The sequence below is a fragment of the Sinohyriopsis cumingii genome, chromosome 8, assembly GCF_028554795.1.
Source record: "Sinohyriopsis cumingii isolate HCF-2022 chromosome 8, ASM2855479v2, whole genome shotgun sequence".
NCBI classification, from domain to species: domain Eukaryota; kingdom Metazoa; phylum Mollusca; class Bivalvia; order Unionida; family Unionidae; genus Sinohyriopsis; species Sinohyriopsis cumingii.
The window spans coordinates 113,925,771-113,953,420 of NC_142968.1; the positions used below are offsets into that span (position 1 = coordinate 113,925,771).

Here is a 27,650-nt window from a genome sequence, read left to right on the forward strand (position 1 = left end):
CTACAGTATATAAAAGACGCAAGATAAGGTCCTTACAAATAACATACAAGTGACAAGTCATATACTCTCTTCTTCAGCTGGTGATAAGAATGGCAAAATAAAATATACTTACAGTTTTACATCCTGAATTTCCTCAAAATGTATTTTCTTAATTCTGCAAATCCGAATTACATGAGCCATGTCATAGGTTCTCAATCTGGATTACACATTTCGAAACTGTACTGTAATTTCGATGATAAGTGCAATCACATCCTCCTTATTGCACTCAAAATGAAATAAGCATTAAATTCCATAGCGTCTTTTTCATAATTGCAATTGAAAGACTTCATATTTTTCCCACATTATGATTTCAAACATTCAATGACAGAAACACATTTGCAGATGTCAACACGCTTCTCCCTAGCTTCTTCAATCTGATGTATTTCATGTGGAATTGTCACATACAAATCCAGTCCATAATCACGAAATTTCCTAGCATCGAGAAAAATACCAAAATCTATTCATTCCAGATCAAATGGAAAAGTTGTTGCAATACACATTCATTCACAATATGAATCCAAATTTCAATTTTAACTAGATACGCCATTTTCTTTCGAAAGTTATGTCGAGCGCGCGACTAAGTTCAAATTTATCAGGGCGGAGTTATGTGCGCAGTAATAATGTTGATTTGTGTAATGATGAATATGCGCTTGTATATTTAGTTTGGCATGCGGCATACATTCATTTACGTTGTTTATTGTAGTGTATTTTGTTTATATAATTAAGCCTTAGGTAGAATAAAAAAATGGGCATATAATAAAAAGGTTACTGCATTTGTATGGGAAAATATGAACTCGTTTTGTCGGAAGGATATACTTCACTCCCAAGGTCGTGCAGTATTCCATCCAAAAACTTGTTCAAATTTTCCCGTACAAAATGCAGTAACCTATAAATATTGATTTCAGTTTGAATTCAGTCTGATGAAGCAATAAAGCAAAACCGGCCACACATTCTACGTGTTGGTGTTGTTTATATATATGATATACCACGAGATGTATACATTTTTCATTAAAAGGGAACGAGGCTTGCCCAAATTTCCTTTTAATGAAAAATTTATACAACGAGTGGTATATCGTCGATACAGCGTACATACTACAGATATATTTTATTTGTTTATATCACATACAAATACACATATTTGCACTTTGAATGGAGTTAACATATGCTCATGGCAAATGTGTATTGACCTAGTGAATGAACTCCTCACATCCCTGCGAGTGTTTCCGCTACAAAATGTAGTTCTACGATATTTTCTTCTTATTCACAATAACATAGGCTAATTGATAAGTTGATTATTTTCTTTTTCAGTTTCTATTTTTATTCACATTTAAGACACGCTCATGATTTAAACATGAAATATGGTTTGTACTAGGAAAGTAGTGCACTGCAAACACGGTTAGCCTCTTGTACACTGATCATGTACTGTCAGGCATTCACGTACTGTCGTATGGAAATTAGCGTGGAATAGAAACTAAGTGAAATGACGAACCATCAAAAGGTAATTAAAATGTTTTAATATATTGACAAGTGAAATTTTAATGTTTTCGTCCAGCGCATTATGTTTTTCTCTCTCACTCCAGATTTGTCTTATTTTGTCATTTACGCATGAGAGGGGAATGGAAAAAAGAAAGGATTCCGATGAAATTGTGTACCATTTTAATATCATTTAGAAAACAGGGACTATTAATACTTTTTATCGTTATTTTCATATGTCATTTATGATTAATGAATGAGTAGAACTTCATCATTGATAAATAGGCTTGCGGTTGAAAGAATCTTTATATATTGGTATTATTGCGCCATGGGCGGATCACAATTTGCTATACCAATAGCATTGGTATATCAATTTGCTTTAAACCAACACTTTAAATGGCATGTTATATATATATATATATATATATATATATATATATATATATATATATATATATATATATATATATATATATATATATTGTTGTTGTTGTTGTTGTGTGTGTATATATATATATATATATATATATATATATATATATATATATATATATATATACACACACACACATATGACTGGATCTGAAATGTGAAAGGTATTTAGACTGACGATCGTATCGAGATGACAAATGTTATCCCTCATTTATCAAAATGCAGGGAAATTATACTCTCTTGTTGACATGCAAAATAATTTTTTCTTCAAACATGTGACCGTAATACTCTTAACATTAACAGAAACAGTCACGGCTACATATACTGACACTGCTGTTACTCACCAATAGCCCCGTCAAAGTAAAGAAATAACTTAGTTTGTTTTGGGGTTTTTCACACCAACTGCGCTCTCGGTTCAGTTATAGCTTCTCCTGGTAAATTCTCACATGGAGTTACCTCCCTTGTACAATCGGGCATGCGCGATTACCATAACAACGATGAATAAATAATACGGTGTATGATTGGCAAGAGTCTGAAGACATTATTAATTTCAACAAAAAAGAGGAAGAAACGTTTATTCAGGCTCAAAAATCATGGTAAGAACGACATGTAGTATATGCACCATTTAATGAAAAATGAAATAGTCGTTGTAAATATGAGAGAAGTCAGAAATATATAAAATTGTCGGTGTGTACAACGGTAATACTCATTGCGGTTGCGAATAATGTAGCTAACATTTCTGCGATCATTTTGTGTTAAAAGTGTTATTAGTAAGAACGTAGTGAGTTTCAAGACTGAGAGGGACAGCAATGACCAACGAGTTGGGCTTCTACTTTTGGTTATGTTCTGACAGTAACTAAATTGCTTGGAGAACAACCACACAAGATGTAATTAAACTTAAAGTTAAGGATGATCTGACCTGTTATAAATCAGATTTCTGGAGACTGGAGCTGAAACGTGAAAGGTATTTGGACTGACGATTGTATCCAGATGACAAATGTAATCCCTCATCTATCGATGCAGGGAAATGATACTCTCTTGTTGACATGCAAAATAATTTCTTCTTCAAACATGTGACTGTAATATTCACAACGTTAGCGTATTCTTTTTCGTTTGTTTTGAAATCAAGTCCACAATTAAAGTTTCAGTTTTATTGTATAAATGTTCAGTTGTAGTATTGGAGCTGTTATTGATGTATTATTATTATTAGAAATTATTGATGTGTGTGAACATTTTTGATGGATTGAGGAACAAAATGGCATTTAGTTTGGAAAATATCTTCTAAATGCATGGGTTTGTCATAGTAGATGGCAAGATCACGAACACATCACAGCATACATTGCAACTTGAATACATTATATCTCAACTTGTCACCCCTCCGGTGGCCTAGTGGTTAGCATGTCTGCCTCAGATGCAGGAGGTCATGGGATTGATCCCCGGCTGAGTCATACCAAAGTCTTACAAAAATGATACTAACATATGCCTTGCTTGGCGCTCAGCATTAAGAGGTTAGAGTTATGACTGGTCGGCCTGGTGTCAGGATAATGTGACTGGGTGGGACGTCATGCTACATGTCTGGCATGATGCCCCAGTGCTAGATACATGTATCACAATAAACTGTCACACTGCTGACATCGTAGTGATGTGACTGAAAAATTGTTAAAGCTATGTTAAAAGTCCAAATCACACATACACACACATTCTAAACTTGTGGAACATAGATGTGATATGTCGCCATTATTTTCTCTTGTTGACAATTGAATAAGGCTATTGTCTTAATAAGTTTATCTTTTCCAAATTATTACTTTATAGATTGATTTTATAGCTGATTTTATTCAGGGATGTAAATTTTACTTGATAAAAATTAACAATATAAATAACACAATAACATTGATGTTGGGTCATTTGCTATCAACTATAGCAGTTAAGCAAAGTGTGAGTCAGTTTGAAAGAATTGATTTAAGTATACTTAGTAAGTACTGTAGTATCATTTATTTTGATGGGTCTCAATCTTGTTTGTTTTGTAAAAAGGAAAGACATTTTCATGGGTACATAAATTCGTGGTTTTGTCTGTCAAAGTTTGCATAACCTCTTCAAATGCCCCAAATAAGGATAGTCAAAAGAATAAAACTTTACCAACAACAATGACAGTTGCTTAGTGTTTAAAAGAATACCATAACCTGCATAAGAACAACAAACCAAATACCTTTCAAAATCAAATGTTTACACTCAACATCAAAGGGAGCCAACAACACAGTACTAAGTGGTTCTTAAAATGTATGTGTATAACCTCTTTCTGAAAAAATCTCCAAACATTTGTACCATCAGTTACTTTCTGATGAACACAGTGACTTAAGAGTGGTAAATTTCAACTCAGATGGTTCAGATAACATTTGATGTGTTCAGAACCCATCAAAGTGCAAAGATGTTGACTAAATTAAAATGTAGTGGAATCAATCATTTATGAACCAACTACAGCCACTAGACTTTGCTTAAAACTTCATTAATCAAGTCAAGTCATGCATAATGAACAGTTGCAGATTGTGCAAAAATGTGTCAAAGATAACACCTAATATCCATTGCTATGAGAATGCTTATTTCATCCAACAATTTCAGGATTACTTACCTGATAAACATTTTTGTACCAGCAGACTTGATTGATATGATGTTGATTCAGTGCTTTTGTCTGAAAAATCAGGAAAGTGCGAGCTTCAATACTATGCAACTGTTGGTGTAAATACCTCGTGTTTTATTAGTACAGGGTAAATTTGCTTCAAGCAATAGTTCTCATAATTTACATTCATGATGTTCATTCAGAGTAAACATGCATTAATAAAATAGACACACTTTCATGAGGATTTAAATTTCTTGACAACAGTTTTGCTTGAATAAAGAATTGATTTGAATAAATATAAATGCTAATTTTCATATTATAGTATCATTCATTGTTTTTTCTTTCATTTTTAGTAATAATAGTATTTGAATATCAGTACCTTATGCATTTTTTCATTTCTCTCTTTCCTTATGTCACAACATGTCAGGTTAAGGTAGTGAGTGGAAATTACAGCTACTGGATACCATATAGATATGTGTGCATTGAAATAATGTAGAATGCATTATAAGTATTTTTAAAGGGTAAAATAAAACAAACACATGTAAATGCTGATATTACCAGATTACAGAAATTGCATTGATTTATCAAATAGCTGTTTTGATCTCTAGGAATGAAACACAGTAAAAAACAAATGGAGGATGGTTGGGTGGAATATCTTCTTTATCTTATGTAACTGATTTTTCATTGGGTCATTAAAGTCATGTGCTTCACTGTAATGAAGAAATTCACAAAAAAATGGTACCAACCAAAATGAGTGATACCATTTGTTCAGTACATGTATATGTTTTCTGAATGAGATTTTTTTAAATCTAGTTGAAATCTGTTTTGGAGCATTCAGTATTTTTGTCATCTTATGTTGGGTTCATTCATTGTGGGTATTATTTTGTTTTCCATAAGAGAGTTTAAGTAACAAAAAAAAATGGTTCAAAATTATGCTTTTTTTTCACTTTAGCCTGGCAGTGCAATATCTGCAGTTGGGAGCTCTTCATCAGCTTCATCAAGGAGGGGAAAAACACGACAGTATCGCACTGTTAGTAATGGCTCACAAGTGGATGAGACACTTTTTGGGGCTCCAAACCATGTAAAACAGAGAGAGGGAATGTTGAAGGAAAAATGGGCTAATGATGACAGCTTAAATATAATGCAAATGGCAGAGGAAAGAAATAAAAATAGAAAAAAGAAATCCAAAAATTCTAAAGAAACAGTCCAAGTCATCACAAAAGATTTAATAAGAAATCTAATGTAAGTATTTACTTATTGGTGAGTTTGAAGAGCATATCTTAGTCATTGTTACCATAAAATGTAAAAAGCCAAGATAAAAAATTAAGTCTACTTTCAGTTATCATAGTATTATTCCCAATCCAAGAAAGGTTTTATTCTGTTGTTGAAGGTTTTCATTTGCAGAGAAAAAGTGATAGAATATATTGTCATAATTTAACTTTTAATTGAATGTAATGTGGTTATTAATATTTTAAAATAAATATATGTATACCATGTTTATCTTTTCTATATACAGATGAACCAACAGTTACAAATATTATATTTTCTGCCCATCTTATCTGCAATTACAGCACTTCAGTTTTAAAAAAGCATAGTTACATCGCATAAGTTATATATCTGTTTGACATTTTTGCCTTGTAATATTATCATGGAATCTCATAAATCCCCTTATACATTCACTATTTTTATTTTTATTTTTTGTATCAATTTTAATTTTGTCACTGAATAGCCTATAACTATAACATTTTTCTGCTAGTTGCTTAACAATTTCACTGTAACTACTTAAGAACATATAAAGATTTTACAGACTACATATCAATGCTTGCAAAGTAAAATTGTGCCTTCTATAAATGATTTTGATCAGATTTCACTCAAAACGTATTCCTTTAATGAATTGTTTAGCTGCAACATGTAAGAATTTAACTTGAATGATGCAATTTTCAAATAAAAATGGTGTTGTCATTTTCACATAGTTGTCTAAATCAGAAAGCTGAAACCATCATTATGATGATTTGAAGAGAAATACAAATTATTGCTGACATTTGGGTGTCATTTTTCATATTTTAAGGCTGAATCTATTTATCAGAAAACTTAAAAAATGGTCCATTTTATTAAACTTTAAAATTGAATAATTTTTTCTGAAGTTGGACCATTTTCCTATTAAATTGAACTCTTCCCCCCAAAATGAAAATTGCTTAGTAAATAAAAATATTTAATGAAGTCATGCATTTATGATGGATCAGAACACAATGAAAGAGGTCTAATCACTTGAGTGGAATGAAAAAATTGCTGGGGCATTGACCATACTTTACATAATTTTTGATACCCGTTGAATTTTCACAGAGGATAATACTTACCAGAATGGATATGGAATGAGATTATCATGATTTTAATTTCATCATTCAGCTCATATTTTTATTCTAATCATGTTGGAAGAGTAATTCACTTGTTACAAGTATACATGAAATATTGACAATCATTGTTCAGAATGATTATTGAATGTTTTACAAATAATGTTACCAGCAAAAGAGGTATTAAAATGTTAGATCCTTATACTGACTTTATTTTTTTTATCCTAGCATAAATGGGGGGAGGGGAGGATAATATAATCACTCTCTAACATGGCGGTAGGTATTTTTCCATTTAGTTTACGGTTACATTTTAATCTAAGGGTAAATATAAGAGTGGGAAATGTTTTAGATAGTTCCATAATAGAGATACTGGTGAAATTATATGTGTATGCCTCATATCAATACATACCATGATACACATTTTGTGATATGATACATTGCTGGATTGATTCACCCCAAAGTAAAGGTCTGTATTTGTTTAAAGTAATTTATGCAAAACATTTTCTAATAATGAACTCCAATTTATGGGTGAAATTTGTAAAAAGCATTTAAGAAAAATAAACAAGAAAGATTGGTTTGTTTAGGTTTACCTTATTAAGTGCCTAGGCAATTAGAATAAAGTGCCTGGCTCAAAGAGCTACCACAGCAGCTAACTCGGGCTAATACAGATGTAAGATTGAACCCACACTGTTTCAGTTATGAATCCAGCATTCTTACTGCTGAGCCTCCATAGCTCCTGTTTCCAATAGTTGCCTCATATGACATGCGGGAGGGCACATGGGGCCTGTCCTACATCCCCTAGGTCACTGGGGTTAAAAATGGAAAGGTGTTTAATACTATACGACTTACCTTTCAATATACAATTCTAATTTTGTTGATGACATTGCCACTAGAAAAGTGACATATGTATAATGCTTTCTGTAACTTATAATTTAGGTGAGAGAGTAATCTTGAGGACTCGAGTGAGGACTTACCTACATCCAACACTTCACTATATCTGAGTTCAGTATAAATAAATCCACTGTGTTTTTCCCTTATATATAAAAATAAATAGGATTATTTGACTGATAATGCATCAAACACCTAGCCCCCTTTTTGTATAACACAACATTTATAGCTATACTGTTATGTATTTACAGAGTCCCAGGAGAAGACCCATCTGGACATTCTATCATTCTTCCACGGGGTGAGTACAGGAGAATTCTGTCATCCTCCCATGTAATGACAAAAGAGGAGAGAGAACATATGTTGGAAAGGCTTAAGAGGGAGAAAGAGGCTGCTCAGGTTGGTTTAAAAACTCTATTAAATTTAGTCTGATAAAAATAATTGCAAACTGTCGTCTACAAAAATGCTGGATAAAAAATAATTGAAGGAAAATGGGTTCAACTTTAAATGATATTTTACAAATTGTTCCAATTCTTAATGTCTTGTGCAAGAAATTGTTGGATATTTTAAGTCAGATCAGTGTGAGGAGAATACACTGTAAGTGAAAATGCACAGCAATATCGAGTGTTTGTCTTAGAGGATCTTTTCACTACTTGTGTGGAATCATGCCCTGTATTGATATTATATATATATTAATGGACATCACTGTAAATTTTTGTTTCACCAGGACATACGGAATTCTACCAGCGGACAGCCTATCGACTGCCATTTCATTTATTTTGATTGCCAAAATAAAATAACAAACTGTCATCCCAATCATTCTGATATGCACCTCATATATGAGTCAGTTAAAGTATGCCAGTCAGTTGATTGACAATGTCCAGTATGGTAAACAGTGCCATGTCATTTCCAACCTAGTCTCCATGTCTGTGTCATTATATTGTGGACATTGATAACAGTATTCAAGGTTGTAATGATTCACTTAGGTATTTGTCAGAAATTTGTATGTAAAGCCAGCTTATCTACTGCTACTGGAACTATATATATATATATATATATATATATATATATATATATATATATATATATATATATATATAACTGTACAATGCTGTGTCGGTAAAATGCAATAAACTTCCATAACTGCGCATGCCTGTCACTAAATTGTAATAAACTTCCATAACTTCACATGGCTGTGTTAGTAGATTGTAATAAACTTCCATAACTGCACATGCCTGTCACTAAATTGTAATAAACTTACATAACTTCACATGGCTGCGTTGGTAGGTTGTAATAAATTTCCATAATTGCACATGACTGTGTCACTAAATTGTAATAAACATCCATAACTTCACATGGCTGTGATGGTACATTGTAATAAACTGCCATAAGTGTACATGGCTGTGTCACTAGATTGTTATGTATATTTGATTTAATTGTTTGCTAGTTTTAAAATCTTTTTATTTTCATTACATGTCAAAGTAATGTAATTTTGTTTACTAGGAATTTTATTTTAGTTCCAGAAAATTCAGTTTGACCTGAATCTTTTCATAAATACCTAATAATAGAAACACTGTTTCTATTTTTGACTTAGTTCCCAACCTTGATTCAGAAATCAATGAGACAAGTAAACAACTTTCTACTTTTATTTTATACTCAGAGTAAAATGATTGTTTTTTATCAAGGTCATATTGGGAGTATGTGACTTTAGATTGTAAACAGCCCTATTTTGCAATTCTGGGTTTTCTGAAATTGTGCAGTACATGTAGTTAGATTTCATAATGATGTTTAGAGAGATATTTCTCAGTTGGTCTTTACACTGGAAAGTGTTTGTTTGTGACCAGTTTGGAGTAATATTTTAATTTGTATTCAGATTATTTGGATGTTTAAAGATTAATTCCTTTTCCTGGAAATATTTGAGTGCTCATACAGAATTCTTGGACAAAGACATTTCTCTAAGTTTTATTCGGAAATTCAAACACTGGAATATTATTGTTTGTGAATCAACAAAGAACTGTGGACACAACAGCACAATACTGACTACAGTATACGTCATTGCCTTCCATTTTGGATTTTTCATTGGGACTTGAACTCAAATTTCATTAGAACATTTCATTTCTAGGACTTCTTAAATTTAATTCTTGGATTATTCTTGGATTATTTTTGGATTTGATTCTTAAAACCCTAAGTTCTTATTTTTTCATTTTTACAGTGTTTTTCCAGGGAAATAAATTATTTGTTAAATTTTTCAAAGCTTGTTGTTTTCACTCTTTTGTTACTGTTTATTAAAGCTTAAACACATAACATAAGAAAAATGTAATAAACGTACTTACATAACTGCAAATGACTGTGCCTGTAAATCATAATAAACTTCCATAACTGAAAAAGCTGGTAATACAAACATTGAACATACTAAGTAGAAAATTGGATGGTTGTCCTGAACCAGAATATATGTTCATGACCATAGACAATGTTTATGTAGTGAAGTTGGTGATCTTGTTTGTGGTCTTCAGTTATCACATTTATAAATTATAACAAATCTTGGAGTTATTAAACAAAGTAAATTGTCCTGGTACAGTAAAACCTGTCATGAGAGATCACTGCTTTGAGAGAGCCAATGTCTTCAGAGAACAGGATCTAAATGAACATATTTATTGGTTTCCAGTCATGAGAGGCCATCTGTCTTGAGAGACCATTATTTTTTGGCAGAAGGGGTCTTTCAAGACAGGTGCTACTGTATCTCCATGTTTATTCAATATATATATATATATATATATATATATATATATATATATATATATATATATATATATATATATATATATATGTCGATCAACTAATATTTAAACTATGAAACTAACATAAATGTGTTTTTTTACAGTCCTATCTAGATAGGCCTTTTTCAGAGGAACAAGGTGCAGTTTATAATTGCTGTACATTTATTGTTTGGTTTGGTATTCTGTTACGGATTAAAGAAATTCAAAGATTTCTAAATATAATGCTAAATATGAAAAAAAATAGGGGAAAAACACTAATGTCTGAAAGTTTTTGTTGTACTTTTCTTGCTAATATCTTCTTTTAAATACAAATGATGAAATATGTGTAAATTAAAAAAAAAATACAAATGAAACTTTTGTTAAATTTGTTCAAATATTAATCTGGCAGGTGTAATAATGGGACTTCCAGATTTCCAACCTTGAAAGTTCATGACTTCCCAATATGAAAAATAAATAGAACTCCAATGGTACTTAACAGCAGATAATGGTTTGCATTTGTCTCTGTTGAATTAAATCTCAAATAGAACTAAGTAGATAGACCCAGGCCTTCCATCATAAAACTTTACTCAACAGTTCGAGCAATAAATGTTACTTCAGATTGTGAAGTCTGACTAGAAATGAATAGACAGTTGAAGCCTTTTGATTTATCTCAATATTTTTTAAAGCAAGATTCAGAGTTAAGTAGTTTTGTGATGAAGGAGCCTGATCTACTGGCACATTACACCATAGTGATAAGATTTTACCTGTACGGGGACATCCATTTAATATCCCACTCAGATGAAAAGAACAGTGTTAAGCATCATCCTGGATGACAAAGCCAATAAAGGTGTCTGAGGAAATATAGTTTCTTGGCTCCATTTGCATTGGAACCCTTGAACATGTGATGCCAGAGACCAGTGCACTAACCTCAGGACAACTATCTTTTCATTGGTGTGACTCCATAAAGTTTGTCCTGTTTTTAGGAGGCCAGTCTGCCTCTATAAAGTTTGTCCTGTTTTTAGGAGACCAGTTCAACTCTATAAAGTTTGTCCTGTTTTTAGGAGGCCAGTCCAACTCTATAAAGTTTGTCCTGTTTTTAGGAGACTAGTCCAACTCTATAAAGTTTGTCCTGTTTTTAGGAGGCCAGTCAGACTCTATAAAGTTTGTCCTGTTTTCAGGAGGCCAGTCCAAAACTCTATAAAGTTTGTCCTATTGTTTTTATGAGGCCAGTTAGACCCTCTAAAGTTTGTCCTGTTTTTAGGAGCCAACGCTATAAAGTTTTTCCTGTTTTTAGGAGGCCAGTCAGGAGCGTAAGAACATGATGAAGACAATTGATCTTGAGAGAAGGAAGAATGAAAAGTTGAATGATCTGGAAGAGGAAGCAAAGGAGAAGGCTGAACATCTTCTGTCCAAGGCCAACGAGATGCGTCAAGAACAGGAAGATGAAATTAAACATCTGAATGAGGTTTTTAATATATTGATAACTACTTCCAAATCCCATCTTGTACCCCTAGATTTGAGGATTCTTTTTCACAGTATTTGCCCTTTTATCATTTTTATTGGGCAGTTTTCTTTTTGTAAGGGATAACTTAATGCATGCTGGTGCTTACAAACACACACATCTAGCTCTTCAGATAACACAGGATATTATTGATATTTCCATTGAAGAGTTTGAATTGACAGCTTGAGGAACGATTGCATAGACAGTTAATATTACATTGACAGAAAGATCAATATCAGATTCATCTTTTCAACTACATCAGCAATAGTCAACACTTGTCTTGGAAATGACCCTGGTTTTTGTAATTATTTTTTTTATTTATTTAGACACTTTCTTGATTTGAGAATACTTATTTTTATCCATGTAACTATTTTGTTAAACAGCAAATATGATAATGCATTTACTATGTAAATAATAGATGATAAACACCACTCACGTTAGATGTTTTGGTACATGATTTTAGAGAAATTTTGGAGAAATCCACAAGCCCTTATTATGTCCTAACACACCTGCAACTATCAGGAGTTATATCATCAGCAATTATCACTGAGTCACTTTGAAATTACAAATATGCATTAAAACAGTCTTTGACAGTAATGCATTTGCTATGTAAATAATAGATGATAAACACCACTCATGAAGGGTATATGTTTTTGGTACATCAATCATGATTTTAGAGAAATTTTGGAGAAATCCACATGTCCCTATTATGTCCTAACACATCTGCAACTATTAGGAGCTATGTTGTTAGCAATTATCACTGAGTCACTTTGAAATTAGCAATATGCATTAAAACAGTCTTTGACAATAATGCATTTGCTATGTAAATAATAGATGATAAACACCACTCATGAAGGGTATATGTTTTTGGTACACCAATCATGATTTTAGAGAAATTTTGGAGAAATCCACATGTCCCTATTATGTCCTAACACATCTGCAACTATTAGGAGCTATGTCGTTAGCAATTATCACTGAGTCACTTTGAAATCATCAATATACATCAAAACAGTCTTTGACAATTGTACTTTTGAGAGTAGGTAAGCTCAGTGCACATAATTGTAACATAAAGTCTGTCCGGCAGTTCAGTGGTGGGAAAATTAAGTGGTATGAGAGGAGCTGACTCACCCACTGTCTGTGGCTAAGTTAGGTCTTGAATGTCATAGAGTCCTGTATACATATAAATATTTTGTTTAAATTGTAACTGATAGCAAGTCAAAATACACATGTTTATTCATTTTTTCTGAACTTGCTTTAAACAGCAAGCATTCTCTTTATCATGTCTGCTCAAGAAAATGCAATACTTACCTTGATAATGATGACAAAATGGAAGTGTCAGACTTGGATAGTGTATCATGAAATAAACAATAGATAAATTGATGAAATTGATTATAATTATGTAACAGAAACATGTGATATATATATATATATATATATATATATATATATATATATATATATATATATATATATATATATATATATATATTAAATAAAGGTGGTTATATATATAAAGTAATAAGCTTGCAGAGTATAAAACTTGCACAGCATGAAGCATTATCAATTTAACATGTCCTCTGTCTCCAGTGTTTTGGTATTTCCTGCAGGTAAGGACCATTCAGACTTGAGCCTGTCTGAGCCAATTTTGAGCCAGTCTTCAGGGCATCAGGCAGTTGGATTCATCCATACCTGGTTATTGGAAAAATCAATGCATATTTCATGCCACATGGTTTTGTTTCATTGACATAGACTAATAGTGTTCATATGGCACAGTACAGTAAATTTCAGTGATGTAATTTTTAATGACAGACAACTCAGATTGAGCCTATTCCAAAATAGGAATGTATTTTTGCACTGAGTTTGCTGACTTGGATGGTAGGGACAAAACAAAAATCAAAAGATCATGGAGAAAAATTTTTCAAAAGATTTGGGTGAGCTTTTTTTCAGACAACCATATTCTTCGTGAATACTTTTGCAAACTTTGCAGTTGAGCTTATAATCCAGTATGGGCTTATCATTGGATAAACAAGGTTAATGTCCCAAAAACCTAAATTTAATTATGTATTTTAAATACATGGTTGCTTTTTCTAAACATTTATTGTGGAGAAGACTGAATATAAAGTATTTGCTTTGAATATATGATTACTTTAATTGAACAGAAAACCATCCATACATTTTGTTCTTAAATTTATCTATGGTAAATTTATCTATGGGCATTTTATTTCTGTTAAGTTCCCCAATGAAAATAAACCCTTTTATTTTAACAGCATATCTCAAACAAATAAGTTGCAATGAAATAGCTGTTTGTATGCCTTTAAGTTTTTTTTTAAACTAAATTTTTCTTACATATTTTATGAATTTTTTAATTCTAAATAGGAAATAACCTATTTTTCCACATATCATTTAAAGTTACAGGCTTTGTCAAAATTACATATATGTAAAGTGCATTTAGCATAGTTTTACATGATGTAAAAAATGTATCTCACTTTGTTTTATGTCCAATTTATATGGAATGTAAATGCTGGAATATGTATTCATGGTTACTCCATGTGCACTCAGGGAAACATAAACAAAACCATCACTTGTCTCCATGACAATGAAGTGTTAGTGTTTATTTGTAGTCAGAAGCAACAAAGAGAGTTTCCTGTTGGAAAGAATAATTTAGATGGATAATAAAACACACATATGCAAAATACAATCATCCCTAATTGTAGGCAGCATAAAATACAAATTACGTGCATTATATAGGTAAATTTTCAATGCATTTATTCTCAAGGCTGGATATCTTGCTGATGTCTTTCTAATTGTCCCTAGAGTTCATTTGTATACATTTTCAACAGCTGCCATACATAAAGACAAATATGGGTTATTTGTTGGGGTCAGAATGAGTACATTTGTTCATCTTCTCAGTACTGAGTCTTTGCTTTAATTCACTTTATATTCATATGATTAACAGAATATTAAAAATGTTCTTGTACCTATTGAAAGCTGATGTGTTTCCATTGAACTTTCTATGTCAACATTTTCTATAATTATATAAATGGTTTCTTTAAGTTCTTTATTAATGTTTGAGATATATGTAAAACTTCTGTACATTGAAAATAATTTATACAGTCAATAAATTGCTAAGATCTGATTATCCTAAAACTTCGGGATTACATTGTGGTATTAATTGCATTTATCCAATGATAAGATGTTGGGAGGGGTGGGGGATACCTAAGTAATTGTGTGGAGAGTTGAATAAGTCCAATCAGTGGATAATACTTTGAACAATAATAATTTTCTGGAATGGGGACTGGGATTATTTCTTGAGATTTAAAATATTTTAATTTGGATTGTTTTATTTTCAGTTGATCCTGAATGCCAAATGTCATGCTATTAGAGATGCTCAGATCCTTGAAAAACGAGAAATTTATCAGGAGATGGATACTGAGGAGAAACGTCTTGACTTGATGATGGAAGTAGATCGACAGAATGCCATACGGATACAGGAGGAGATTGAGAAGAAGCGCAAGGAGGAACGCCTTCTTGGAGCAGCAAAACTTCTTGACCAAATTAGTGAGAATGAACAGGAGCGACTTTTTGAGTTGGAACGCAAAGATCAGGAGAATATTCAGATGCAGAGATATGTTGAAAAGATGATGGATGAAGACAGAGATTCCTTGGAAAAGAAAAAGGCTGAACAATTGGCTCTTAGGGTAATATTGTATTACAGTGATGTACAATTGGAATAAAGATTGTGTATAAAACAAGCACACTCTCTTAACCCATAATACATATAAATGTGGATAAAATGCTTAGTTACAATAATTGATGTAGCTCCAAATTTGTTTAAGCATGAAACTTATTACTGATTACCAATGTTTTAAAAGTATTTTATGTTAATTAGAGGATGCACAAATATAATTTGGACAGAATTGCAAGGAATATACTAGTTTAATTTGCTTTCATTTTTATGGTCATAATTATGGTGCCTTCAATTTTTCACGTGATTTAAGCTGTCTTTTTTATTTTGGTAAATCCTTATGCTGTAAAGAATTCTTTATACGATAAGTTCAAGAAAAAATGTTTTTGTTTATGTTTAACCAAGATTAACCATAATTTACTACAACAGTAGATTGTAAAATTCATCCTTCAATCTGTTTGTCAAGGATAATATGATCTGAAGTTTTATCTTGCAACATACAACAGGAATGATATCCCACGGAAGTTAGTGGTTATCTTATTATTTCTCAGAAAGTGGCAACATACCACAACGTTTACTTGACACTTAAATACATGTAGTAAAAATATTTAAAAAATCCATTGAAAATCTTGACTATGATGAAACAATTTCAAGGTGAGATTTCACCCGACTGAAGCACGAGACAGATAAAATAAAAAGAACAAAATAAAAACTTTTGAGATTTCCCTAATGTTTATGATGATTCTGTTAGCTTGAAAGAATGGATGTAAGGTGTACTGCAAATGAAAGTTGCTTAGTAGTATTAAATTGTTGCCATGTTAGGCATCTTCATGATATGATTTTGTTTCGTAAATTAATAATGGGCTGAATATGTGCAAACTTACATCATAGTCTTTAGGTATCTTTTCCTCCGCACAAATTTTGTACAAAATTCTTGCTTGTGAAAATTGCGTGATTTACAGCATCTTTTGCTTCACTCAGAACAATGAGAATACCGATTGCATAACATATATATGCCACAAATGTTATATACCTTGCAGTGCTGATAATACATCTGCAAAACATGTACACTTGTTGTTTCTTTTTAACAAACAGGAGGAACTGAACAAGGCAAATGATGATATATTACGACGTAAAGAACTGAAGAAGGAACAAGAGTATGTTGAAGAAATGAAGGTCATTGAATTCCAGAAACAGAAAGCGGTCAGTATTCTGAATGACTCTAACTTAGTGTACCAAGTACATTAAAACCTGCCTTAATAGATGTCTCCATGTAAAGACACATGCCTGTAAAAAAAAAATTTTTTTAATGATCCACAGTTCTTAATTTATGTACTTGCTTATAAGTTGAGTCTAACTGCAAACAATACAGATCCTGATCTGCTGTTGCATATTGCTCCAGCAGATATGGGTTTATATTGTTTGTTCCACTCATTGTTCTTAACAAACCACATAGACACATATCTGCCAATGCAGTATGTAATGGCAGATTTGGGTCTTTGCAGTCAGCAGTTGGACCCGACTTTCAAGCGAGTATATGCTGTATATATTTTATCCCTGTATACAGAGGACACCTTTCCATTTTGAACCCTTGAGTGTTTGATATAGACATGCAGTTGCATATCTAAGGAATATACTTATATACCTGTTACTGTTGAACATATGTACAATAAGATGTAATCAGAGTTTTTGAATTTTCAGGAATTTTGTAAATTGCTTATCAAGTTTAAAAATGTGATACACATAAGTTTGCTGTCCATCAAGCTGGCTTTATAGTGGCCATCTAATTTTGTTTTTTAATGCAAGACTTTGAAAGATTTTAAACATCAGATATTACCAGTTGCATAAGTTTTTATGGCTCTTCTGAAGACAGAAAACAGAATTGTTTGAGAATAGCTTACATGTATGCACAAGAGAATTTTCTATTGAATGCATGTTTAGGTTATTTTCATAAATAGTTACAGTAAAATGTCCACATTTGATGAGGAAACTCTCTGATCAAAGCAGTGCAATCAGTTATGCATTCCGACTTTCATAAGTTTTCTTTCAATTTTTTAAAATAATTTGCTAGGAAAGAGAAGCAGCTTATGAAGCTGAACAAGAGAAAATCCGCATCGAGAAAGAAAGGGAAGTTGGTCGTCTGCGTGCTTTGCAAGAAAGAGCAAAGGATGAACAAGCAGAAAGGGATGCTGTCCGTGCAAAGCGGGCACAGGAACAAGCCGAGCGTGAGTGGCGTAAAAAGGAGGCAGAAGAGACCAGGAAGAAGGCTCAAACAGAGGCCATGCTGATTGATGCTCGTAAACTTCAAATGCAGCAGAAAGAACACTACCTGGCAGTTCAGGCTCAGAGGGAGAGAGCTGAATTTGAGAGGGTCCTTAGGTAATCAGATTTGTTAATCACGTTGACAAATCATTTTGTATCTGTTTCCTGCAGCTTAGATTATATTTGCTACATACAGGAAACAGTGCTTTACAGATTTTATTAAAGTCAGCATGCACAGGGCAAGTTCACTGAAAATGTGAAATTGCTACAAAAATTACAATGTCACAACCCAAGTTAAAACATTAGGCACAATAAAATATGGAATATTTTAAGGAAATCACATCTTATTTATTTTATAAAAAAAAGAACTTGTAAAAAAAATTTGGCATGTTAAAACTAGATACTAATAACTGAAGTTATCAAAAAAAGATACATAAATAGCACCTGTAGATAGAAGAAAAGGAAGGATTAGAATACATATAGAGTTTTTTAAAACGTAAGAAAGTTGTATACGATGAAAAAATTAAACAACTATTTTTCTTTGAAACAGGTTAATTAGATTTGCTTCTTTGCTTAAATACTCTATCAGACTTGTGTCTTCAACTATATCACAAATACTGAAAGCTCATCTTTGTGCAACGATATATTTATACTAATAACTGAATAAGGACTGGGAATTTCAAAAGTCATTAAAACATTAATGCTTATGCCTGTCTGTCAGATCACAAAAGTATTACAAATTGAACATAACCTCTTAGTTTTTGCGCCTTGCCCATTTACAAGTACTTTGCAGACTTGAGCTTGCCAGATTTGAATCTGAGCTTTTTCAGGCATTGGGCAAATGGATTTGTAAAGACCTGATGAGACGTGACTGCTTTGCAACTATTGAATTAAAAGATGCAGTGCAAGACCTGTGCTTTTCAATACCCATCTGCTTCAGATTCATGATTACAACAAAATACTGCAGCAGTCTCAGTTGATCACAGTTACAATGTATATATCAATGCATAAATTACTAAAGTCACATGCACACATGTTGAGTTAAAAAGGACACAGTAGCTGGGCAGCAAATTCAAAGACTTGTCAGTCCTACTTCACCCAGCTGTTGAGTGGGAAAATGTTTTACTCAATTGATCATTTTAACTGTTAATATTTACAATGACTGAATTCAGTGGCAGAAACCCAGATGTACATGTGATCATTATAAGAGTTCATGAAAAGAACAACTTTATCTTCCATTATTGTGCTTAAATAACCCCCCATTAGGAAGTTGTATTCTCCTCACAACATTAATTAGGGAATATAAGGTATATGTAAATGCCAGCGTTTCTTTAGAACCCTGATTCTGTTAGATATATCAGAACGTTCTCCAACAGACTTCATGCAAAATCACATAGAACACATGCTTCCTCCTAAGTCCCCCCATTTTACATGCCCCCCACTCCATCCCCATTTGCATTTTTGGAACATATAGGACATGGTCAATGAGTGGAATCTTCTTTATAAGTAAAAGATCAAAGCAGAAAATTTGTATCAGTGATCTATACTTAAGACCTTTCTTTAAATTGCAACTTGGCATATGAACCCACATATCAGTGATACTTTGATTTTCCAGGGCACAGAAGGAGTTGGTAGAGAAAGAGAAAATGGAGGATGAACAGACACGTAAAAAACGTCTACAGCATGCTGAGGAGGTGCGAGTGCAGATCCGTGAAAAGGAGTCACAGCGAGTTGCAGAGAGGAATGCATTCTTTGAGGAGGGAGTCAAACTTGATGAGGAGGCCAGGTTAAGGAGACAGAAACTTGAGGATGTGAAGAAGAAGAAATTAGATGAACTTAGGTTGATATATTTTCATGTTTATCAAAACATTACATGCAGCGTACATTGTTGTCAATTTTTTATCTGTTTATCTATGTATCAGAGCAAGATAATATCTGCTTATCAGTCTTTGTATCTTTTATTCTATCAATCAGATTATAAAATAAGCTTTGGACCTATCAATAGATGAATTTTATATGGATGGAGTGAAATAGTTTGAACCCCACATCAAGATGCAGTACTCCTATAATAATCCCCCTTTCAGTCCTTCCATCTGTCAATCAATTCACACTTCTTATATCCACCATAGCTCTTCAGCCACTATTACATGTAATTGTATATGTCTTTTTACATTTGTTTTTTCAGGTCTAATTTTAATAAAGTTATTGCCATTTATAAATTTTCTATCTTCACCACAGGAGGTCTTTGTAACCAGCATAGCTAAAAAAAAATATTTTCATTCAGTGTTTAAGGGGTTAGGTGTGCCTTGTATGTATATTGTCTCAGAATATTTCTAAAGAGTATGGCTCTTGACAATAAACTTCATATCTTCACATTGGAACTTGCTTTCTAAATGGCAGCAGGAACCATTCAACATATTCTGATGCAGTTTGGTATGAATATTGCCATTGATGGGTTTCACCTTTAGCAAGCATGGCCATTCATGATGGATAAATTGCTATAAGCTCTAGTCATAAAAGATGAATAGAAATCACAGACAAAATCAAAGCTGCAAAAATTGCTGGAAATTTGTATATATGCCACACATGTACTAAACATTTGTATGAATTAAAGCATTTCATAGTGACAGATAATGTGTCAAGAAGTGTCATACAGAGTCACAAGGAAAATAGAAATGGTGAAAATAAAGAGGGTGCATTGAATTTATAATTTAGTTATTTTAATTTAGTTATTTTATAGCTAGGCATGAACTGACCAAACTGTTTGTCCCAAGGTACTGTACACAACCAGTGTGCTATTGCCCAAGGCTGCAGACAGTATAACACATGGTTATTCGTAGCAACTAGGGACCAATTGTTTAGTTTGTTCCCTAAATAGCTACAAAAATTGTTTTATTACCTAATGAGCTCAGGCTTAGAGAAAAACAAGAACTGTCATTAGTTTGTTTACACATTGGTTTCATAGGGGTTCTTGTACTCAGGCTTATTCATAGTAAGAACAATTACAAATGGCTGTCACATCCATGACACCCCACCAAGTCACCCACCGTTTGTAGAGGATTCTTCCATACATGAAACTAATGTCTGCAATTATATTTAATGGGAAATAGATTGAAAGGTTCTGGAAATAGAAATAAATTGTTCACTACCAATAAAACAGCAATTATGTGGTATCTTCCTGCATTTCTAGCCATTAGTACCACAGTATGTCTAAATGTATATCTTTACTATCATTCATTTCAAAGCACAAAAAATTCAATCTTCATTGATGTAGCTGCAGTTTTACATTTGTCTGATAGATATTGTTGATAAATATGTTCCATTTTGTTCAACAGGTCGACTGGCATTCCAGAGAAATATCTCAAACACATTGCTCACAAAGTCAATGTGGCATCAGCTTAAAAAGGTGCCTTGAATGTAAATAAATGCACTGAGAAAAAAAATTGTGTTGATTTTAATACATTTGTGGCTTATGTTTTAGCTTTTATATCACAGCTAAATAAGAAAATTTACATGAAATTCTAAGATGTGGTGCTTAAAAGATTTTAAATATAAATATTAACTTTCATTTTTGGTTTGCAGTTAAATTATTTAAAACATGTAAAGAAGATTACTTACAGCCAACTTAATTATGGGTTGTGGGTGGGGGAGCAATTCCATGATAAATCAATCCATCACCACAAAAATGCATTTTTAAAGAAAAAAAACATTACACAAACTGGCATTTTGTAAACAATGAAAAAAAAGCAAGCCCTTGTATTAAAAGTCTTAAATGACTCCAAATCTTACTTGAAAATAATCAACCAATCAGAATGTTGCATTTGTATATTTGGAGCAATATTTCCCAGTCTGCAGTGACATTTATAGCTCAAAATGCTGCGTCTAGTTTTATGGTAGTCAAATATTTGTCTGTTGTGGTCTTGACTTTATTTTATTAATGAAATTTACTAAAGACACAGAAAATGACATTTAACTAGATTCAGATGACCAAAATACAGAGTTTTTAATGCAGTTAGGCAGGGGAATGGTCATGAAATACCAGAACAGATTAGGAACAAAGGACTAATTTTACAGCTTTATAATATAGACAAATATTCAAATTCTGTCTAAATCCACTAATGAATATTCAGATAGCAAGATTTGGCATTGGTTTCAGCTCTACTCTGGACTTTTTTCACAAGTAATTACTAAAGACCAAAAGTATAAAATGGGGGAACAGAATCACATTTAGGACTGGCTAGCTGTACACATACATCTCCACATCTTTCCAAATTTATGGAAATTTTCTTCGATGAGTAAAGAGAGAGACCGTGTTTTTGTTCATGGTATGCATGGGGGTGTCGAGTGCTGTGTTTTTGTTGATGTGGCTTTAACAAGTACTGTGTAAGTGGACTGGACTGGGTTTTAATCAGATTTTGTTTGCTGAGGATTGTTTTTCTTGATTTGCTTTTCAGGAAGATGAAAGCTTCGTTTTTAATTCCAAATATCTTATTTGAAAATTTATTCATTCACCAAAGTAGATAAAATTTAAGAAAATTTTAAATTTTTCGCCTTGATGTACTACTAGCTATGATAGTTGTAAATCTTTGGTCAATGTTAATTATTACAATTGAAAAACTTATATGTTAACTTTATAGAGTTTTACAAAAAATGTTTTATCCTTTCAAAAATAATGTAAAAGACATCTGTATAGAGTATAATTAAAGTACTTCCCATATCATGCTCTGATAGTCTTGTTGAAGGAAATTTCTAGTCGTCTTATGATGTTTCTCATGTCCATTGATTACATACTTTAAAATTTGATACCAAGATTACAAAAGCTTTCCTCCAGTAAAAGTTATGGATGACTTCAGTTCATTTTAGGCCTTGTCACTTCTATATTGCACATCTGACATGCACTTCTTGGGAACTTGAAATTTTTATCTGGCTGTATGTGATATCATTTTGTTTTTGACAAATATTTTTATTTGCCTCAAAATTCAGTTCATTAACCCTCAGTTTTTACAGATCGAACAATGCTCATTTTAAAAATGAACTCGCACATATTAATCTTTGTTTTCTTTTTACAAATTTTGTAAAGTTTGTACTAGCTTTGCTTAATCTAATTTTTTTCTCCATTTGCAACTAAAATGATACATTTTAATGACCTTGTTGTTAATGTATGCCATGTTTTTGCAACCGATACAGTTATGATACAATTTATTGACTTTGTTGTTATTGCCTATTTTTGCAACTAAAATGATATATTTTAGTAATGATACATTTTATCTTCTTTATATTTTTCTTTAAGATAAAAAATATCAACAAATTTTATTAGGATAGATACCACAGTAGAACAAGCTAACTTCATGACATTTTTCTTACAGTCCTTACATGGCCTTTAGAAGTACTTAATGGCTAGCAAGACAAATGTTGGCACTGATCTGCTTTTGAATTTGTAATATAATTTTAATTCAATAACAAGATCATGCTTGATGACACATCACCCTTTTTTTTAAATTATGAAATTTTGGTAAATATTTACAAAAAATAATGTTTTTCTTACAAACCTTTGGCAATTCTACAATCTACTTCATAAAAGCAAATGATGATGATGATGATGATTATAAATTTTTAGGATATGTTCTATAATTTAATCTAATTAAACTTGTATAGAATTGTCCAGTGTTTGTTGGAATCAGAACCTCCTGTTACAATGTCTCATTGGATCTACAGTAGCTAAGAAGTCATTGAACACAAATTTAAATGCAAACACATCACTACAGTTGTATAATTTTTGCATGTTTTTTTTTTTTTTGCAGAGCTGCTGGTATACCGGAGAAATATCTGAGTCAAGTGGAAAGGAAAGCAGCACAGCCTCAACACATCAGTGCTTGATTAAGAAATATTTTCCACCTCATCATTACTGTTATTATATCTGTGATAAAAGAGGACTAAAACATGTAGAAAAAGCATCAGCACAAGTGAGAACTCTACATTTGTTACAACTACATCAAATAAAAAAAGTATTTTGTGGAAGTTTAATTTGTGATATTTCTGTATAATTGTAAGATTGTTAAAGTTCTTGAATATACAAATAAAAGGATGTCTATAATTTGTAAATATTGATGTTATGACACAGAATGTTATAGTTTGCATGCACTATGCTAGTGCAAGACAATAAGAATTATTTTATCTTTTAAAAAACAAAACTATATCAGCCATCAACCAACTCATTTACCGTAGCTAGGAAACGTAGAATATCATTTGTACGCACTTAACAGTTTTCTAAAGCAAAGAAAGAAAAGAATATAATTCTGGCTAGAATGAAATAAAATTAATTGTTTTTGTACTATGTATTCAACCTTTCATTTTGAAATATTATCTTTGTGCAAGGTAGCATGTTTGAAAGGATCAGAGGTATTTATTGTGTCTGTAATTATGTTTCTCCACACATGATACATTTAAAGGATAAGTTTTTAAAGTGGATTCACTTTCAAAACAAAAGGAAGTAATTGAACTCGTGGATTTTTCAGAGGATGCTTCACCCACTAATTTGTATAGCTATTTATCAAAATTCTGTTAAATCCCTGAAAATAAATTGCAGTGATTAAGAGAATACAGTTAGCTTGTGAAAATTTAATGAAAACTGAACCAAGAGATTTGTAGTTGTTTGTATTTTTTAATAATAAAAAAATATTTGAATCTGTATCTACATTTTGTACAGCCAAAACTGTGTGTCCCACTTTGCTGGAGAATCTAGTAATACAAACTATTTCTGTTAAAGCAGAATCAGATAAGTATTTACCTGGGTGGACACCTTATCAGCAGGCCATTGGAATGTTTGTTATTCAATAGCTGATTTACATAATGCTACTCCCAGCCAAGGGATAAATGGAGTACCAATGGGAATTTTCACAGATATCTATTGTAATCACTATCCCATGTCAGCATTTGTTTGTTACAAATTAGATTAACACTGCAGAATTTAGTTCTTTGAATCTATGTTGAAGACCTCTCATTGTGATCTTTACCATCAACTGTAAAGATCTAACACCGATTTCAGCATACTAAGATTTTTATTCACAAGTATTTTTTAAATATCCAAACTGCACATCCCAAGTTTGTATAATAAATCATTTTTACTCCATTTTTTGGGGTGGGTGGGTGAAATCTGTATTGTTTAGTGATATCCTGCTAAATCAATTAGCTCCAGATTTACAGTTATTACCACAATTAAGCAAAAAGGACTGTTCAAACATACCAAACTCAAAGTGGATTAATTTTAAAATTTTAAAGATTGCTAAATTTCAACAAATAATAAGGAAAAGAACACATTGTTACAGCAGTTGGTTGCATGATGGTCTGTTTATATGTAAATCTATATTGTGTACTGTTAAATGCAAGTAAAACTTTTTTTTTTTTTACAAATTTGATTATATTTACTGACTGAAAAATTCATTCCTATTGGGATAACTGCAGCTTTGCAAACCTAATATGCACTTAAATATATTTTTCACAAGAAATTGGAAGAGATTTGTAAAAGAGCTTTTTATGTAAAGGTACACACATTTTTATTGATGATGGCATATTTTGTTCTGGTAATCATTTTTATTGATGAAGGCATATTTTGTGCTGCCAGTCACCTGCATACTTTGTTATAACAAATTACAAATGTACATCTAGTAAAACTGCGCGTTTTATAAGTACTAAATTTCTCTAGATGTTGATTCTTAATTATGTTACAGTGCCACTTGCATCTTTTCTTTGATAAAATTCTGTAAATAGTTACGATTATATTTGATATGTTTATGACATGTGAAAATAAAGTATTGCTTATCCTCAAATTCATATTAATTTAAATTTATTAGTGTCTTCAGACTGTAAATCACAGAAAATTATTAGTCTTCTGAGAGAAAATCACAAACTTATTAGTCAGTAAATCACATCACAAATTTATTCATGTCTTCAGATTGTTAAATTGTCTTCAGACTGTATATCACATAAATTGTGTGAACACTAAAGTTAGTGAATACAGTGAGCAAGCTAATTTTTTCAACAACTTCATGCTTACTACAATTTATAGCTAAAAGCTGGGTATGGTATAAACACCAACTGAATGGACTGACTGTTCTGGAACTTGTAACTGAAGTTAGATATTAGCTACTGTTTCATATTCTGATCTGTAATATCACCAAGTGAATGGAGAATTTGTGGATGTTGTGTTATATTTGGTCTATAATTTTATTTTTTGAACATCCTTAGAGTTTGAGGTGATTCACATAATGTCCAGTAATTCCTTGTATATCATTTTGATAATTCTTTTGTTGGTATGCCAGAGCGTAACATTTCACGTCCTCTGCTTTGTGTAGCAGCATATATTTGAAGATAAAATCAAAAAATTGCTAAAATTATGTCATTATTTAACTAAAATGACAGATCCACTACATTTTAACGTTAAAATTATTATGATTTACAGTAAATAAATGAATAAATTCTTTGGCTTCATACAGGAATATGAAAGTTAGTGATTACTCATGGATTTCCTCTACTACAAAGACCATCTTATCTGACAATCTCTCTTGTTGTGATTAATTGACAATTAAAGTGGTCCTTTACTATAACATCCATTATAACATGGTCCAGAATTTAATGTAGGTATGGTTTTCAAGGCAATGTACAGTGGTCCCTCACTATATTATGTGGATAACATGGTCTAGAATACAATGCATGTATAGTTATCGTGACAATGTACAGTGGTCCTGCTCTTTTAGGTGCCCTATAACATGGTCCAGAATTTAATAATGGTGTGGGTATCATGACAATATACAGTGGTCCCTCACTAAAAGGTGTTGTAAAACACGATTCTGAATATACTGCAGTGATGGCAGTCATAGCAATGTACAGTGGTCCCTCTATTTGGTGTGGTATAACATGATTCAGAATATAATGCAGTTATGGTTATCGCAGCAATGTACAATATTCCCTCTCTACTTGGTGCGGTATAACACATTTCAGAATATGATATAGATCTAGTTATCAATCCCATCAAATTGACAAAAATTCGTGCTTACAATGCTGTTAAAATTGATTTCATTTGATATCATCATTTAGCTGTTAGAGAAGCATTTAAAATGTGCTTTTGCAGCAATACTTTTTCACCCTTCTTTTTTCTTTTACTTTAATAACACAGCTTTGTTTGAACATATCTTAGTATTAGACATCCTCATGTATAACATGGGTCCAGTTACTATCACTGAAGAAGGAGCAAGGTTCAATAGGCATAAAATAGTAATCAGAATTAGAAATCGTTAAAGGCAGACAATAAAGCAGGTACTTGACCGTAACACGCATACTACAATATGATCGCAAAGAGTTTGCAAAACATGGTATCGCATCCTTGACCCATGCCTTGTTGTACTCCTGCTATATTAGACTTGCAAAACTTCTCACAACAAACTGTGATCTTAAGTTTGAAGACAATGACACTGCCACAATAACAAGAGGCCCAACTAGGACCGATATCCCTCCCCTGAATGACATCTAAGATTCAAGTATTACAGTAACTGGCCAAAAATCTGGGTTAGTAATATACCCATTGTGAAATTGTTTTACAATTTGGTCATTTATAAAGACTGTTGTCAGACAGTGGTCATTTATAAAGACTGTTGTC

At 32.1% G+C, this 27,650-nt stretch overlaps 1 protein-coding gene across 3 annotated transcripts; it reads left to right on the forward strand.

Annotated features, from left to right (window-relative positions):
- Positions 1 to 2,437: 2,437 nt before the first annotated feature.
- On the forward strand, positions 2,438 to 25,824 carry LOC149794415 (cilia- and flagella-associated protein 45-like). Of its 3 annotated transcripts, none has more exons than XM_089968615.1 (10): positions 2,438 to 2,540; positions 5,511 to 5,800; positions 8,049 to 8,193; positions 11,845 to 12,015; positions 15,402 to 15,749; positions 16,832 to 16,939; positions 17,808 to 18,115; positions 19,614 to 19,838; positions 21,334 to 21,415; positions 23,800 to 25,824. In XM_089968615.1, exons 1-9 carry the CDS (start codon positions 2,538 to 2,540, stop codon positions 21,398 to 21,400), a joined length of 1,665 nt encoding a protein of 554 aa, XP_089824741.1. In that variant the 5' UTR covers positions 2,438 to 2,537; the 3' UTR covers positions 21,401 to 21,415; positions 23,800 to 25,824. The 3 variants fall into 3 exon arrangements, with proteins under 3 accessions (XP_089824741.1, XP_089824740.1, XP_089824739.1); XM_089968614.1 differs by having other exon boundaries at positions 21,334 to 21,404; XM_089968613.1 differs by lacking the exon at positions 21,334 to 21,415.
- The last annotated feature ends 1,826 nt before the right edge of the window (positions 25,825 to 27,650 follow it).